General features: G+C 38.3%; 1 protein-coding gene across 4 annotated transcripts in view; it reads right to left on the bottom strand.

Moving 5' to 3' along the window:
* NEK4 (NIMA related kinase 4) overlaps window positions 1–13,080 on the bottom strand; it is an 83,873-nt gene that overhangs the window by 29,189 nt on the left and 41,604 nt on the right. For all 4 annotated transcript variants that reach the window (XM_012527525.3, XM_004464438.3, XM_058292605.1 and 1 more), the window contains 2 exons: window positions 11,235–11,440; window positions 10,636–10,769 (listed from right to left, as the gene is read on the bottom strand). In XM_012527525.3, the coding sequence (XP_012382979.1) occupies window positions 10,636–10,769; window positions 11,235–11,440 (340 nt within the window). The remainder of the gene's footprint in view (window positions 1–10,635; window positions 10,770–11,234; window positions 11,441–13,080) is intronic.

Raw genomic sequence — 13,080 nt, 5'->3', positions numbered from 1 at the left:
ATTTTAGAGGGAGTGGTTGTGGCTCAAGTGTTCAGCACCTGCATCCCACATGGGAGGTCCCAGGTTAAGGACTCTGGTGCCTCCTAAAAACAACAACAAAACAACAAGCAACAAATGAAAAAGGCCGCTCAGGGGAGCCAATGTGGCTCAGTGGTTGAGTGCCAGTTTCCCAAATATGAGGTCCTGGGCTGACTCCTCAGCCCCAGTGCATCAAAAACAAAACATTAGAGGCATACAATAGCAGACTCGAAATGACAGAAGAAAGAATAAGTGTTACAGACGACAAACAGTTGAAAGTGAAAAGAGAAAAGAATGGAAAAAAACTGAGCAGGGGCTCAAGGAGTTGAATAACACAAAAAGCTACAATGTAAATGTCATGGAAGTTCCAGAAGGAGAAGAGAAGTTTTAAAAGGGGCAGAAAGAGTGTTTGAGGAAATAATGGCTGAACATTTCCTAATACTCATGAAAGAATGAATTTACATGTTCAAGAAATACAGCATACCCCAATCAGAATAAATCAGAATAGACCTACTCCAAGACACATACTACTCAGAATGTCAAATGTCAAAGATAGAGAAAATTCTAAGAGTGGCAAGGGAGAGGCAAACCATTAGATACAAGGGACGTCCAGTAAGACTTAGCACAGATTTCTCATCAGAGACCATGAGGCAAGAAGGCAGTGGTATGACACAATTAGCATAATGAAAGAGAAAAACTGCCAGCCAAGAATTCCCTTTTTTTTTTTTTGAGGTACTTGGGCTAAGGCTTGAACCTGGAGCCTCACATATGGCAAGCTGGCACTCAACCACTAGCCACATCAGTTCCCCTGAGTTGATTTTTTCATTTGTTTGCTTGTTGTCTTGTTTTTGTATTCAGGAGGCAGAGGACTGAACACAGTACCTTCCATGTGGGAGGCAGGCACTCAACTGCTTGAGCTACATCTGAGAATTCTTTATCCTTCAAATATGAAAGTGAGTTTAAAATATACACTAACGAATAGAAACTAAGAGAGTTCATAACAAAGAACTCACCTTTCCAGAAAATAGTAAAGGAACCTTTATAGCCTGAAAGAAAAAAATAGGAGAAAGAGGCTTGAAGGAAAGTACAGGTAAAAGAAGAGCAGAAAGGATAACCAAAAGAATAAAAAGACAGATGAAAATAAGATATGACATATTAAGATACAACATATGAAAATCAAAGAATAAAATGGTAGAAGTAAACAGTGCATTTACAGTAGTATAATTGAATGTGAATGGATTAAACTTTCCAGTCAAAAGATAAAGGTTGACAGAATGGATTTAAAAAAAAAAATGAGCCATCCATATGCTGCCTGTAAGAAACTCACCTTAGACCCAGAGATACAAACCAGCTGAAAGTGACAGGGTGGAAAAAGATACTCCATACAAACAGTAAACAAAAAAGAGTGGGGATAGCCATATTAAGGTTGTACAAAACAGACTTTAAATGCAAAAAAGTTATAAGAGATGCAGAAGGCCATTATATATTAAAAGGGACAATCCACCAGGAATAAATAACAGTCATAAATACCTACGGACCTAACTGGGGTATCCCAAAATACAAAAAACTCTGGCAAAACTGAAGGGAGAAACAGACATGACTACAATAATAGTTGGAGACCTCAGCACACCACTCACATCACTGGATAGAACAACTAGCCAGAAGATAACAAGGAAACAGAAAACTTGAACAATATGATAAACAAGCTAGACCTACCAAACATATACAATGTTGCACCCAAACTCAAAGTCTTATACGTTCTTCTCAAGCGCTCACAGATCTTTCTCCAGGATAGAGCACGTGTTAGATTACAAAGCAGGTCTTAATAAACATCAAAAGACAGAAATTACACTAAACACCTCCTCAGATCATAATAATGGAATGAAACTGGACACCAACAGACGGGAGAGAGGTAAATCCACAAATGGGTGGATGCTGAACAACATACTTCTAAATAATCAGTAGGTCATATAAGAAATTGTAAGTGAAATTAGTAAATAATATTGAGACAACAAAAACAAGAACATAATTCACTAAAACGTATGGGATACAATGAAGGCAATCCTGAAAGAGATATTTATAGCCCTAAATGTCTAAATTAAAAAGAGAAAGCTAAAATCAAAGATCTAACTGGACAACTGGAAAAACTAGAAAAAGAACAGCAAACAACTCCCAAAGCAAGCAGAAGGCAAGAAATAACAAAGATTATAGCAGAAATAAATGAAATTGAGAACAACAATAATAACAACAAAAACATTAGAGAAAATGGGCAAAACCAAAAGCTGGTTCTTTGAGAAGTCCAATAAAAGTGACAAACCCCTAAGCTAGACTAACAAAGAGAGAAGATGCAAATAAATAAAAATCAGAAATGACAGGGATGAAGTTACGACTGACACTAGAGAAATACTGTAAAAAGGATCATAAGAGGGGGAATGGATGAGGCTCAAGCTATCGAGCACTTGCATCCCACAAGGGAGGTACAATGTTTGGGTCCTGGCGTCTCCTTAAAAACAAACAAAAAAACAGACATTAAGCAAACAAATGAAAAAGCCAGCTCAGGGAACTGATGTGACCCAGGGGTTAAGCGCCTGTTTCCCTGGCCTGTACCTAAAAGAAAATAATTTTTTAAAAGAGGGTATTATAAGAAACTGTATGCCAACAAACTAGACAACCTAGGTGAAACACGCAAATTTCTAGAAATGCACAACCTACACTGATGCTACAAGAAATACAAGAACTTAACAAACCAATCACATTTAAAGAGCTTGGGTCAGTCATCAAAAATCTCCCAAATAAGAAAAGTCCAGGACCAGATGGCTTCACAGGCGCATAAGATATCAAGCATTTTGAGAATTAACACCAATTGTTGTGGGAAACTGGCCTACCTGTTCCTTATTGTAAATGTTACATTTGTTGCAGTTGTTAGATGTTGCAGTTGTTCCTTATTATAGATGTTGCCGTTCTAACAGGGCTGCTTGGTAGTTTCCAATAAATACAAGGTGGAAACTAGGGTCAAGGCTCTCAGTTCCAAAAGTTGTGAGTCCCCTGGTCCCATCTTTATCTCCTCTCTTGTGTGTCTCTCTCTGACCTTTATTTTGTAAAGTTCTGTGTTGCCTTTCTTTTGAGCCAACCTACTATAAGCTGATTGCAGCAACTGGTGCCCAATGTGGGGCCCGAAGGAAAGAAGGTTCTCAGCAACCAATACTGTTTAAATTCTTCCAAAAAATTGAAGAGGAGGAGAAAATTACCCAACACATTTTATGAAGCCAACATCATCCTAACAGCAAAACCAGATAAGAACACTACAAGTAGAGAAGGGAGCAGAGGTGGCTCAAGCTATTGGGTACCTCCCTCCCACATGGAAGATCCTCGGTTTGGTTCACAGTGCCTCCTAAAAAGAAGGCAAGAACACAACAAACAGACATAGAGAGCAGACAGCAAGCACAAACAATGGTGGGGGCAGGGGAGAAATAAATAAATAAAAATAAATCTAAAAACAAAAACAAAAAAGAATATTATAGAACAATCTTTCTAATGAACATAGGTGAAAAATACTTGCAAATAGGATCCACAAGCCTATCAAAAGACTTACACATCACTGCCATCTGCTATTTATTCCTGGTATGCAAGGTTGGTTCAACATAAGAAAATCGATTACTATAAGCCACCACATTAACAAACTGAAGGAGAAAAAGGCACATGATCACAGTGTTTGATGTGAAAAAGGTGTTTGACAAAATCCAGCAACCTTTCTTGATAAAAACAATTCGAAAGATAGAATTGGAAGGAAAATTCCTCAATATGATAAAAGACATATGAAAAACCCACAGCCAATATCGTACTCAAGGGGAAGAGGCTGAGGCTTTCCCTCTAAGGTCGGGAACAAGACAAGGATGCCCAATGTCACCACTGTTATTCAACATTGTACTAGAAGTTCTATATAGAGCAATTAGACAAGAATTTTTTTTTAAAAAGGCATCCAAATAGGAAAAGAGGAAATCAAATTATCACTATTTGAGGATGACATGGTCCTTATATTTAGAGAATTCAGAAATGTCTACAACAAAACTACTTGCTAATAAATGAGTTCAGCAAAGTAGCAGGATACAAGATCAACATGTAAAAATCAGTACTGTTTGTGTACACTAGTACTAAACAATCTGAAAAGGAAATCAGGGGGAAATTTTCATTTACAATAGGAACAAAAAGACTCAAATACCTAGGAATCAACTTAACCAATGAAGTACAGGACCTATATGCAGAAAACTACAAAACAATGCTAAAGGTAATTTAAAAGACCTAAATAAATGTTAAGACATTCCATGTTCATGGATTGGAAGACTAAATATCATTTAGATGGCAATTCTACCCAAACTGATATAAAGATTCAATGCAATAAAAATAAAAATTCCAACAGCCTACTTTACAGAAATAGAAAAGACAATTACCAAATTCAACTGGAAAGGAAACTACATTTGAATAGCCAAAAGAATTCTGAAAAAGAAGAGTGACTTGGGAGGAATTTCACTGCCTGACTTTAAAATATATTATAGGAAGCGGATGTGGCTCAACTGATAGAGCACCAGCCTACCATATGGGAGGTCCAGGGTTCAAACCCAGGCCCTCCTGGTCCATGTGGAGCTGGCCCATGCACAGCGCTGCCATGTGCAAGGAGTTCTGTGCCACGCAGGGGTGCCCCCTGCGTAGGGAAGCCCCACGGGCAAGAAGTGCGCCCTGCATTCAGCTGCCTGGCATGAGAAAAGCGCAGCCTACCCAGGAGTTGCACCACACACACGGAGTGCTAACACAGCAAGATGACGCAATTAAAAAGAGACGCAGATTCCTGGTGTCACCGAGAATACAAGTGGACACAGAAGAACACACAACAACAGGGGGGAAGAAGAGAGAAATCAATCTTTTTTTAAAAAAGCTACAGTGTCAAAACAGCATGGAATTGGCATAAAGACAAACATACAAATTATTGGAATAGAACTGAAAATCCAGAGATAAACCCACACCTCTACAGCCAACTGGTTTTTGACACACCTACCAAAGACATGTCAACAGGACAAAACAGTCTCTTCAACAAATGGTATTGGGAGAACTGGATTTCCATAACCAAAAGAATGAGATGAGGGAAATGGATCTGGTTCAAGCAATTGGGGTCCCATCCACTAAACAGGAGGTCCAGGGTTTAGTTCCTGGTGCCTCCTGTTAAAAGGAAAGCTGGCCGGTGCAGTGAGCTGGCGCACATGGAGAGCTGGCCCACACGGTTTGCTGGCTTGCACAGAATGCTGGCCTGAGTGGAGAGCTGGCGCAGCAAGATGACACAACTAAAAAACACACAGAGGAGAGACAATAAAAGATGCAGCAGACCAGGGAGCTGAGGTGGTGCAAGAGATTAAGCACCTTTCTCCCACTCCGGAAGGTCCCAGGATAGGTTCCCAGGGCTGCCTAAAGAGAAGACAAACAGATCCAGAAGAACACACAGTGAATAGACACAGAGACCAGACAACGAGCACAAAAACAATGGGGGGAAGGGGGAGATAAAATAAGAATGAGAGGACCTCTAACACACTCCCTATACAAGAATCAACTCAAAATAGGATCAAAGACGTAAATGTAAAAGCCAGGACCACAGACCTACTAGAAGAAAGCATAGGAAACAACTTAAAGACCTTTTGGTAGGTGGTGGTTTCTGGTTTCTTGGGTCTTACACCCAAAGCACAAGCAACGAAAGAAAAAATAGAGAAATGGTAGCTCCTCAAAATTAAACATGCTCCTCAAAGGACTTTGTCAGAAGGGTAAAAAGCCAACCAATTCCAGGGGAGAAAATATCTGGCAGACACAAAAAAACACATAGCAAAGGAACCTAGAGAGCAGACGAGTACAAAAAAATGAGGTTGGGTGAGAAATTTTTAAAAAGCTACAATGAGATATCATTTCACACCAATTACTACTATCAAAAAGACAGAGAACTACAATTGCTAGAGAAGATGTGGAGTGATAGGAATACTTATTCACTGTTGGTGGGAATGCAGAATGGTACAGCCATAGTGAAGCACTGTTTGGCAGCTCCTGAGAAAGCTGAATACAGACCTGCCATGTGATTTGCAATATCACTATTAGGTATATACCCAGAAGAAGTGAGGGCAGTGATATCAACAAACATCTGCATGCTGATATTCATAGTGGCATTATTCATGATTGCCAAAAGATGGAAATTGTAATGAATGGATAAACAAATTGTGGTATATACACACACGATGGAATATTATGCAGCTGTTAGAAGAAATGAAGTCGTGAAGCATATGACAACATGGATGAACCTGGAGGACATTATGTTGAGTGAAGCAAGCCAGACACAAAATAACAAATACTATGTGACTGTACTATTATGAGCTAAATATATTATGTAGGGGAAGCAGACTTGGCCCAATGGATAGGGCATTCACCTACCACATGGGAGGTCCGCGGTTCAAACCCCGGGCCTCCTTGACCCATGTGGAGCTGGCACAGTCGCAGTGCTGATGCGCGCAAGGAGTGCCGTGCCACGCAGGGGTGTCCCCTGCATAGGGGAGCCCCAAGTGCAAGGAATGCGCCCCTCAAGGAGAGCTGCCCAGCACGAAAGGAAGTGCAGCCTGCCCAAAAATGGCACTGCACACATGGAGACCTGACACAGCAAGATGATGCAACACAAAGAAACACAGATTCCCGGTGCTGCTGCTAAGGATAGAAGCAGTCACAGAAGATCACACAGCGAATGGACACAGACAGCAGACAACTGGGGGGGGGGGGGAGGGAGAGAAATAAATTAATTTTTTTAAAAAAAGAAAGCTAAAATATGTAACATGGAACTATATGCCATAGCAAAACCACATGTGAAATATGAATATGGGTAAAACTGCATATATAAGACCATCTTTCTTTGAAACTGAACAAATATATGCTAATACTAGAAGATGTTAATATCAGACAAAAAAAAGTTATATTAAGTAAAAGAAACCAGACACAAAGTACTACATACTGTATGATTCCACTTATATAAAATGTAAATAAATTTATAAAGATGAAATTTGATTAGTGGTATGTAGGGTTGGGGAAGGACTGCTAAGTGGTATGGAGTTTTCTTTTTGGAGTAATGAAATGGTTCCAAAATTTTTTGTGGTGATGAATGCGCAATATTGTGATTATACAAATAGTCTTTGATTATACATTTAGATAGAGCATATAGTATGTGAATATATCCAATAAAACTGCTTAACAAATAAGTAATTGTGCAAGAATAGCCAGAAATAGTAACTATATACAACAGGGGAAGCAAAGAGAGACAGAGAGGTGAAGAATTTTCTTGTCTGTTTTTTGTTTATTATCATTATTACTGACATAATGAAAATGCTCTAATAATGATTGAAGTGATAAATGAACAGCTATGTGATTATACCAAATACCACAGATTGTACACTTTGGATGAATTGTATGCTTTATTAAAATGTATCAATAAAATTCATTTGTTTAAAAACATTATGCAAATCCCACCAAGCACCACCCACAAGCAACCTGGAGGCACTCCCAACCCACCCCACCCCACCCGCAGCATGGCAACCAGAGGGCCCTGCTACCCTTAGTGATTTCTGGACCCATCACGCCCTTGGCCCTCTGAGGTGGCCTCTCCGGGACTCAGGACCAGTAGGGGACTTCAGAAATGCTTTCTGCTGGACACTCCCCTCACAAGATTTTGGCAGGGATGCCTACAAAGCAGGGGACGCAGCCGGCACAGGCTTCACACCCTGTCCTGCACCAGTCACTTCCGTTCCCCACAGCAAGCAGGAAAGCACTTCCCTGGGCTATAGTGAGCCGGGTTTGACCTCCCAGGGTCTCTCCTGTCACCCAGGTGTGTTCTAGGCCAGTGGAGTGGCACCTCAGAGGCTATGAGGAAGGATTGTGCCCAGCAAAGTCCTCAGTTCCCAGGCAGAGTTTTGGGAGCAAAAATCATTTAGAAAAGCCACAAAATAACAGCTCCATCCCTCAACAACAAACAAAAACAAAAATACAAAAAAACCTGCTGCTAATCCCAGAAGAAGGCTATCAACAAGATATTCAGTGTTATGACAGCATAATACTCAGAATGTCAAGTTCTCAACAAACCTTAAAAAACAGTGAGAAACAGGAACAAATGTCCCAGTCACAGGAAAAATACTTGGCAGAAATCATCCCTAAGGATGTTCATACACTGGAGCTATTACTCAAAGACTTTAAATAAACTGTCTTAAATATGTTTAATGAGTTAAAGGAACCCGTAAACAAAGAACTATAAGAAATTAGAAGAACAATGGACAAAATAAAAAAATGGAATTCATCAAAAAGGAATATTTTGGAACAGTAAAGTACAATCACTGAAATAAAAAACTCATTAGATGATTTAGCTGTAAGAAGAAATGAAATTGGGATGCATATGACACATGGGTGAACCTTGAGTTATGTTGAGTGAAATAAGCCTGACATGGAAAGACAAATACAGTATGATCTTACTAATACAAACATTAAATACCATGGGTAAACTCACGAAAGTAAACTCTACAGCACAGTTTACTAGGAGATAGACTGTGAGTTGAGAATGGGAGCTTACATTAATGTATGTAGAATTATTATTTTTAGGACGTACCAGGGATTGAACCTAGAACCTCATACTCAGGAAGCTGGCGCTTAACCACTGAGCTATATCTGCTCCCCAAAGAGAGTTGGTTTTTTTCATTTGTTTGTTTTTGGAGGTACCAGGGACCAAACCTGGGATGTTGCACATGGGAAGCAGGTATGCAACCATTTGAGCTATATCCACTTCCTAGAATTTTTAATAAGGTTTATTGTAAAAGTGTGGAAATGAATAGGGCTAATGGTAATATATTATAGTGAGTATAACTAATACTGCTAATTACAAATGTGATTGTGGCTGAAAGGGGTAGTCTATGGACATAAGTGTCAATTGAAAGCAAGCTAGAGAATAACCTAGGGACTGTAAAACAGTGATTTCAGTGGTGGATAAAGATTGTGGTTAATAGTATAAATACAAGAATGTTCTTTTACAATGTGCTAAGAATATGATGATGTACAAGAAAATTACAACTAATGTAACTTATGGATGATAGTAATATTGTAATATTTCTGTGGCAATGGCAAAGAAGGTATTACATCAATTCTAAGGGACAACAATAGGGGATACAAGGGAGTGTGAGATTTTTCCTTTTGGAGTAATGAAAACGTTCTAAAATTGACTGAGGTGATGACAGCTCAACTCTGTGATGAAAATGAGAGCTACTGAGTATACCTTTGAATGGACTGTAGAAAGCATGGGACTGTACAACACAGGGAATCCTGTGGTGGAAGATGGACTGTGGTCAGCAGAACAAATATGAGAACGTTCTCTTATGAACTATAACAAATATATAACACTAATACAGGGTTTTAATAATTGGTTGGGTTGGGGGAAAATAAACCAAATGTACGATATGGACTATCATTAGTACTAATATTTTGATGATGCTCTTTCATAGTTTGTAACAAATGTTTCATAACAATGCAAGATGGTGGTGGAGTGATATATGGCAGTCCTGTATGATGATATGCATGTTTGCTTTGTAAGTTCACAAATTTTACTATCTACTTATTGTTTATGGATGCTATGTATGAATGATATACTTCAAAAAACCTTTTAAGTTAAAAAAAAAAAAAAGGCCAAGGACTTGAACAGACATTTCTCCAAAGAAGATATACAAATGGCCAATAAGCACATGAAAAGATACTCGACAGCATTAGCCACTAGGAAAAGAAAATCAAAACCACAGTAAGATACCACTTAACCCCTGCTAGAAAGGTTCTCATCAAATGGACAGACAATATTAACAAATGTTGGCAAGGATGTGGACAAATTGGAACCCTCTTATACTATAAATATAAATAGTTCAGATGCTCTGGAAAACAGTCTGGCAATTCCTCAAATGGTTAAACATAGAGTTTCCATATGAGCCTGCAATTCCATTCTTAGATACATAACCAAAAGAAATGAAACCACATACTCGGAAAAAAACTTCTACACAAGCATTGATAGCAACACTATTCAAGTTGTCCAAAAGTAAAAACAACTCAAATGCCCAAGTGATGAAAAGATAAACAAAATGTGGTATGGCTATAAAATGGAATATTATTTGGCTATAAAAAGGAAAAAACACTGATACACACTATAACATGGATGATGTCTGAAAACATCAAGCTAAGTGAAAGAAGCAAGTTCAAAAGGGCACATTTTGCATGATTCCAGTTAAATGAAATGTCCACAACAGGCAAATCTACATAGACAGAAAATAGATTAGTGGTTTCCTAGGATTGGGGTGTTTGTGGAAGAACTGGGGAGTGACTGCTAATGGATATGGGGTTTCTTTTGGGGGTGATGAAAATGTTCTATAATTGATTATGTTGTACAACTCTTTGAACATGTTAAAAACCATTAAATTGTATACCTTAAATGAGTAGTTGTACGGTATGTGATTTATATTTCAGAAAAGCTGTAAAACAAAACTTTCTAGAGCATAAGCGGTTTGCCACAGCTAATGGAACACTTACCTCTCTTTCCAATTCATCCTCCTCTTCCAGAAGATCATACACCTGCTCTAAAAGCTGAACCCCCAGGCCCTGGATAACATCAGCTCTCAGTGCTTCAACTATTCTCCTGATCTTTTCAGAACCTGGCACGATAGCTAAAAAGCAGTAACAAAGAGAGGAAAAAATAATTGCTCTCTCACCACTGAAAAAGAAGAACGCAGTGTTATTTTTTAAAATCTTGTTAAGATTTTTTCACTCTGATAAGGATGTGATTTAATAACTTCATTTATATTTTAATCACTAACAATTTATATGTGAACTTAAACTTCATGTCTTTTTACTATCTCCTAAAACTAAAAACCACAATTGTCTAATTTGAAGGAAATCATGAGAAAAATTCCAAGCATTTATTTATTTACATTATACTTATTTTCAAAAAGCAATATTCATGCAACTTTTCAGGAATACATCTGTTGCATAAAACAATATATAAACCTTTTATGAATCATCTAGGTGAAATAATAAAAAAAAATTTTATACCATTTGCAGGTACTTGTTTGACATATTTCTCAAATAAACACATACTCTCCAGTTTTGCTGCAATAGAATAAACTGATCACCTGAAGGCAGCTCTTTAAAATGGAGCTCCGCTGCCTCTTCTGCAACTTTCCCATGAAGTATCAGCGTATCCCGATATTTTCGATGAAGTTTGAACTCTGACACTGGATTTGGTACTGCAAGATCTTCACAGCTCTCTTTAGATTCCAGTTTCAGAGTCTGAGTCATCAATTGTACCAAGTCACTCATTTCATTTGTATGACCTTTCCTGAAAAAAAAAAAAAATTCTCCTTGTTAATTGGCATCTTGAAAAATATTCATTAATAATTTTCTGAAAAAAAGAGTGAAAAACAAATTTTCTGTTCAAAATGGCCAAGTTCCTAGAGAAAGACTTTCCCATAAATAATAACTATAAGCACTGTCCCAGATTTTGTGTACAAATTTTTTGCACGTAACTGATTGCCCCCTAAACCATACATCTGTGGGATAGAATCCAAGCAGCCTAACTAGGGATAATAAAACTGAATGAGGAAAGCAGACTTGACTCAATGGATAGAGTGTCCACCTACCACATGGGAGGTCCACGGTTCAAACCCAGGGCCTCCTTGACCCATGTGGAGCTGGCCCACACGCAGTGCTGATGCATGCAAGGAGTGCCATGCCGTGCAGGGGTATCCCCTGCATAGGCGAGCCCCACACACAAGGAATGTACCCAATAAAGGAGAGCTGCCCAGCACGAAAGAAAGTTCAGCTTGCCCAGGAGCAGTGGCCACACACACGGAGAGGTGACACAGCAAGATGACACAATAAAAAGAGATAGATTCCCGGTGCCGCTGAGAAGAATAGAAGTGGACACAGAAGAACACACAGTGAATGGACACAAAGTACAGACAACTTTGGTGGTGGCGGAAGGGGAGAGAAATAAATAAAAATAAATCTTTAAAAAAAAAACCAAAACGGAATGAAATGAGATTTGAGCTGCCATCCAAGAGCTAGAGTTTACAGGTTGAGTGCAGTCTGAGTTCAGTCTGTCTCTACTAAAATAAAACAAGAACAACAAAACCCCCAGCATGAAAGCCTAAGGACATTTATATTACTAGAAGGAAGGCTAAAAAATATAGCATGGGACCGTATAAAAAAGTGAAACTTCATGTAAAATACTAAAATAGGTGGTACTGAGTATATAAGACTGTTTTTACAAAATACAAATAAACTAGAGAGATAGAAACAGAACAGCAGTTTTATGCAGCAAGGGAAGCATAAAGAGATTGAGAGGTGATGACTTTTGTTTGTTTCTTTTTTGGCATTATTACTATTACTGGAATAATGAAAATGCTCTGAAAACAAAACAAAACAGCAAACTTTTAAGGACTATAAAAGCATCCAGAATCTCTACAACATAGCAGTCACGAGGTCTAGGATACAATCCCAAATTACTTGATGTATGAAGAAATTGGAAAATATGACACAAACTCAATACATAATTATCAGAAACTGATCATAAGATGACCCAGATGTTGAAATTAGCAGATAAGATTTTAAAGCAGCCGTTATAACTGTGCTCAATGACATTAAAAAAATTTTCATATTCAATGTAAAGAAAGGAAATTGCAGCAGATAAGTAAAAACTACAAAGAAAGATCTAAGTGGAAATTTTAGAAATAAAAAAATACAATAACTGACATAAAAATTCATTGGATAGATTGTTTCTAATCATAGTGGAGTAATAGAAAATGGGTATGCCCTCCTATCTGAACAACAACAAAGACAAAACATATGCAACAATGGTTTCCAAATGTTAGACAAAAGTCAATGAAGTATAGTGATATCTGAGAAGCAGGAAACAAGTAAGTACACCCTATGACTGCCCCAGCTTATTACATGAAGTAAGTTTCCAGGTCACAGAGC

The sequence above is a fragment of the Dasypus novemcinctus genome, unplaced genomic scaffold (assembly GCF_030445035.2).
Source record: "Dasypus novemcinctus isolate mDasNov1 unplaced genomic scaffold, mDasNov1.1.hap2 scaffold_157, whole genome shotgun sequence".
Taxonomy (NCBI): Eukaryota; Metazoa; Chordata; class Mammalia; order Cingulata; family Dasypodidae; genus Dasypus; species Dasypus novemcinctus.
This window is presented reverse-complemented; position numbering and strand designations above follow the sequence as displayed.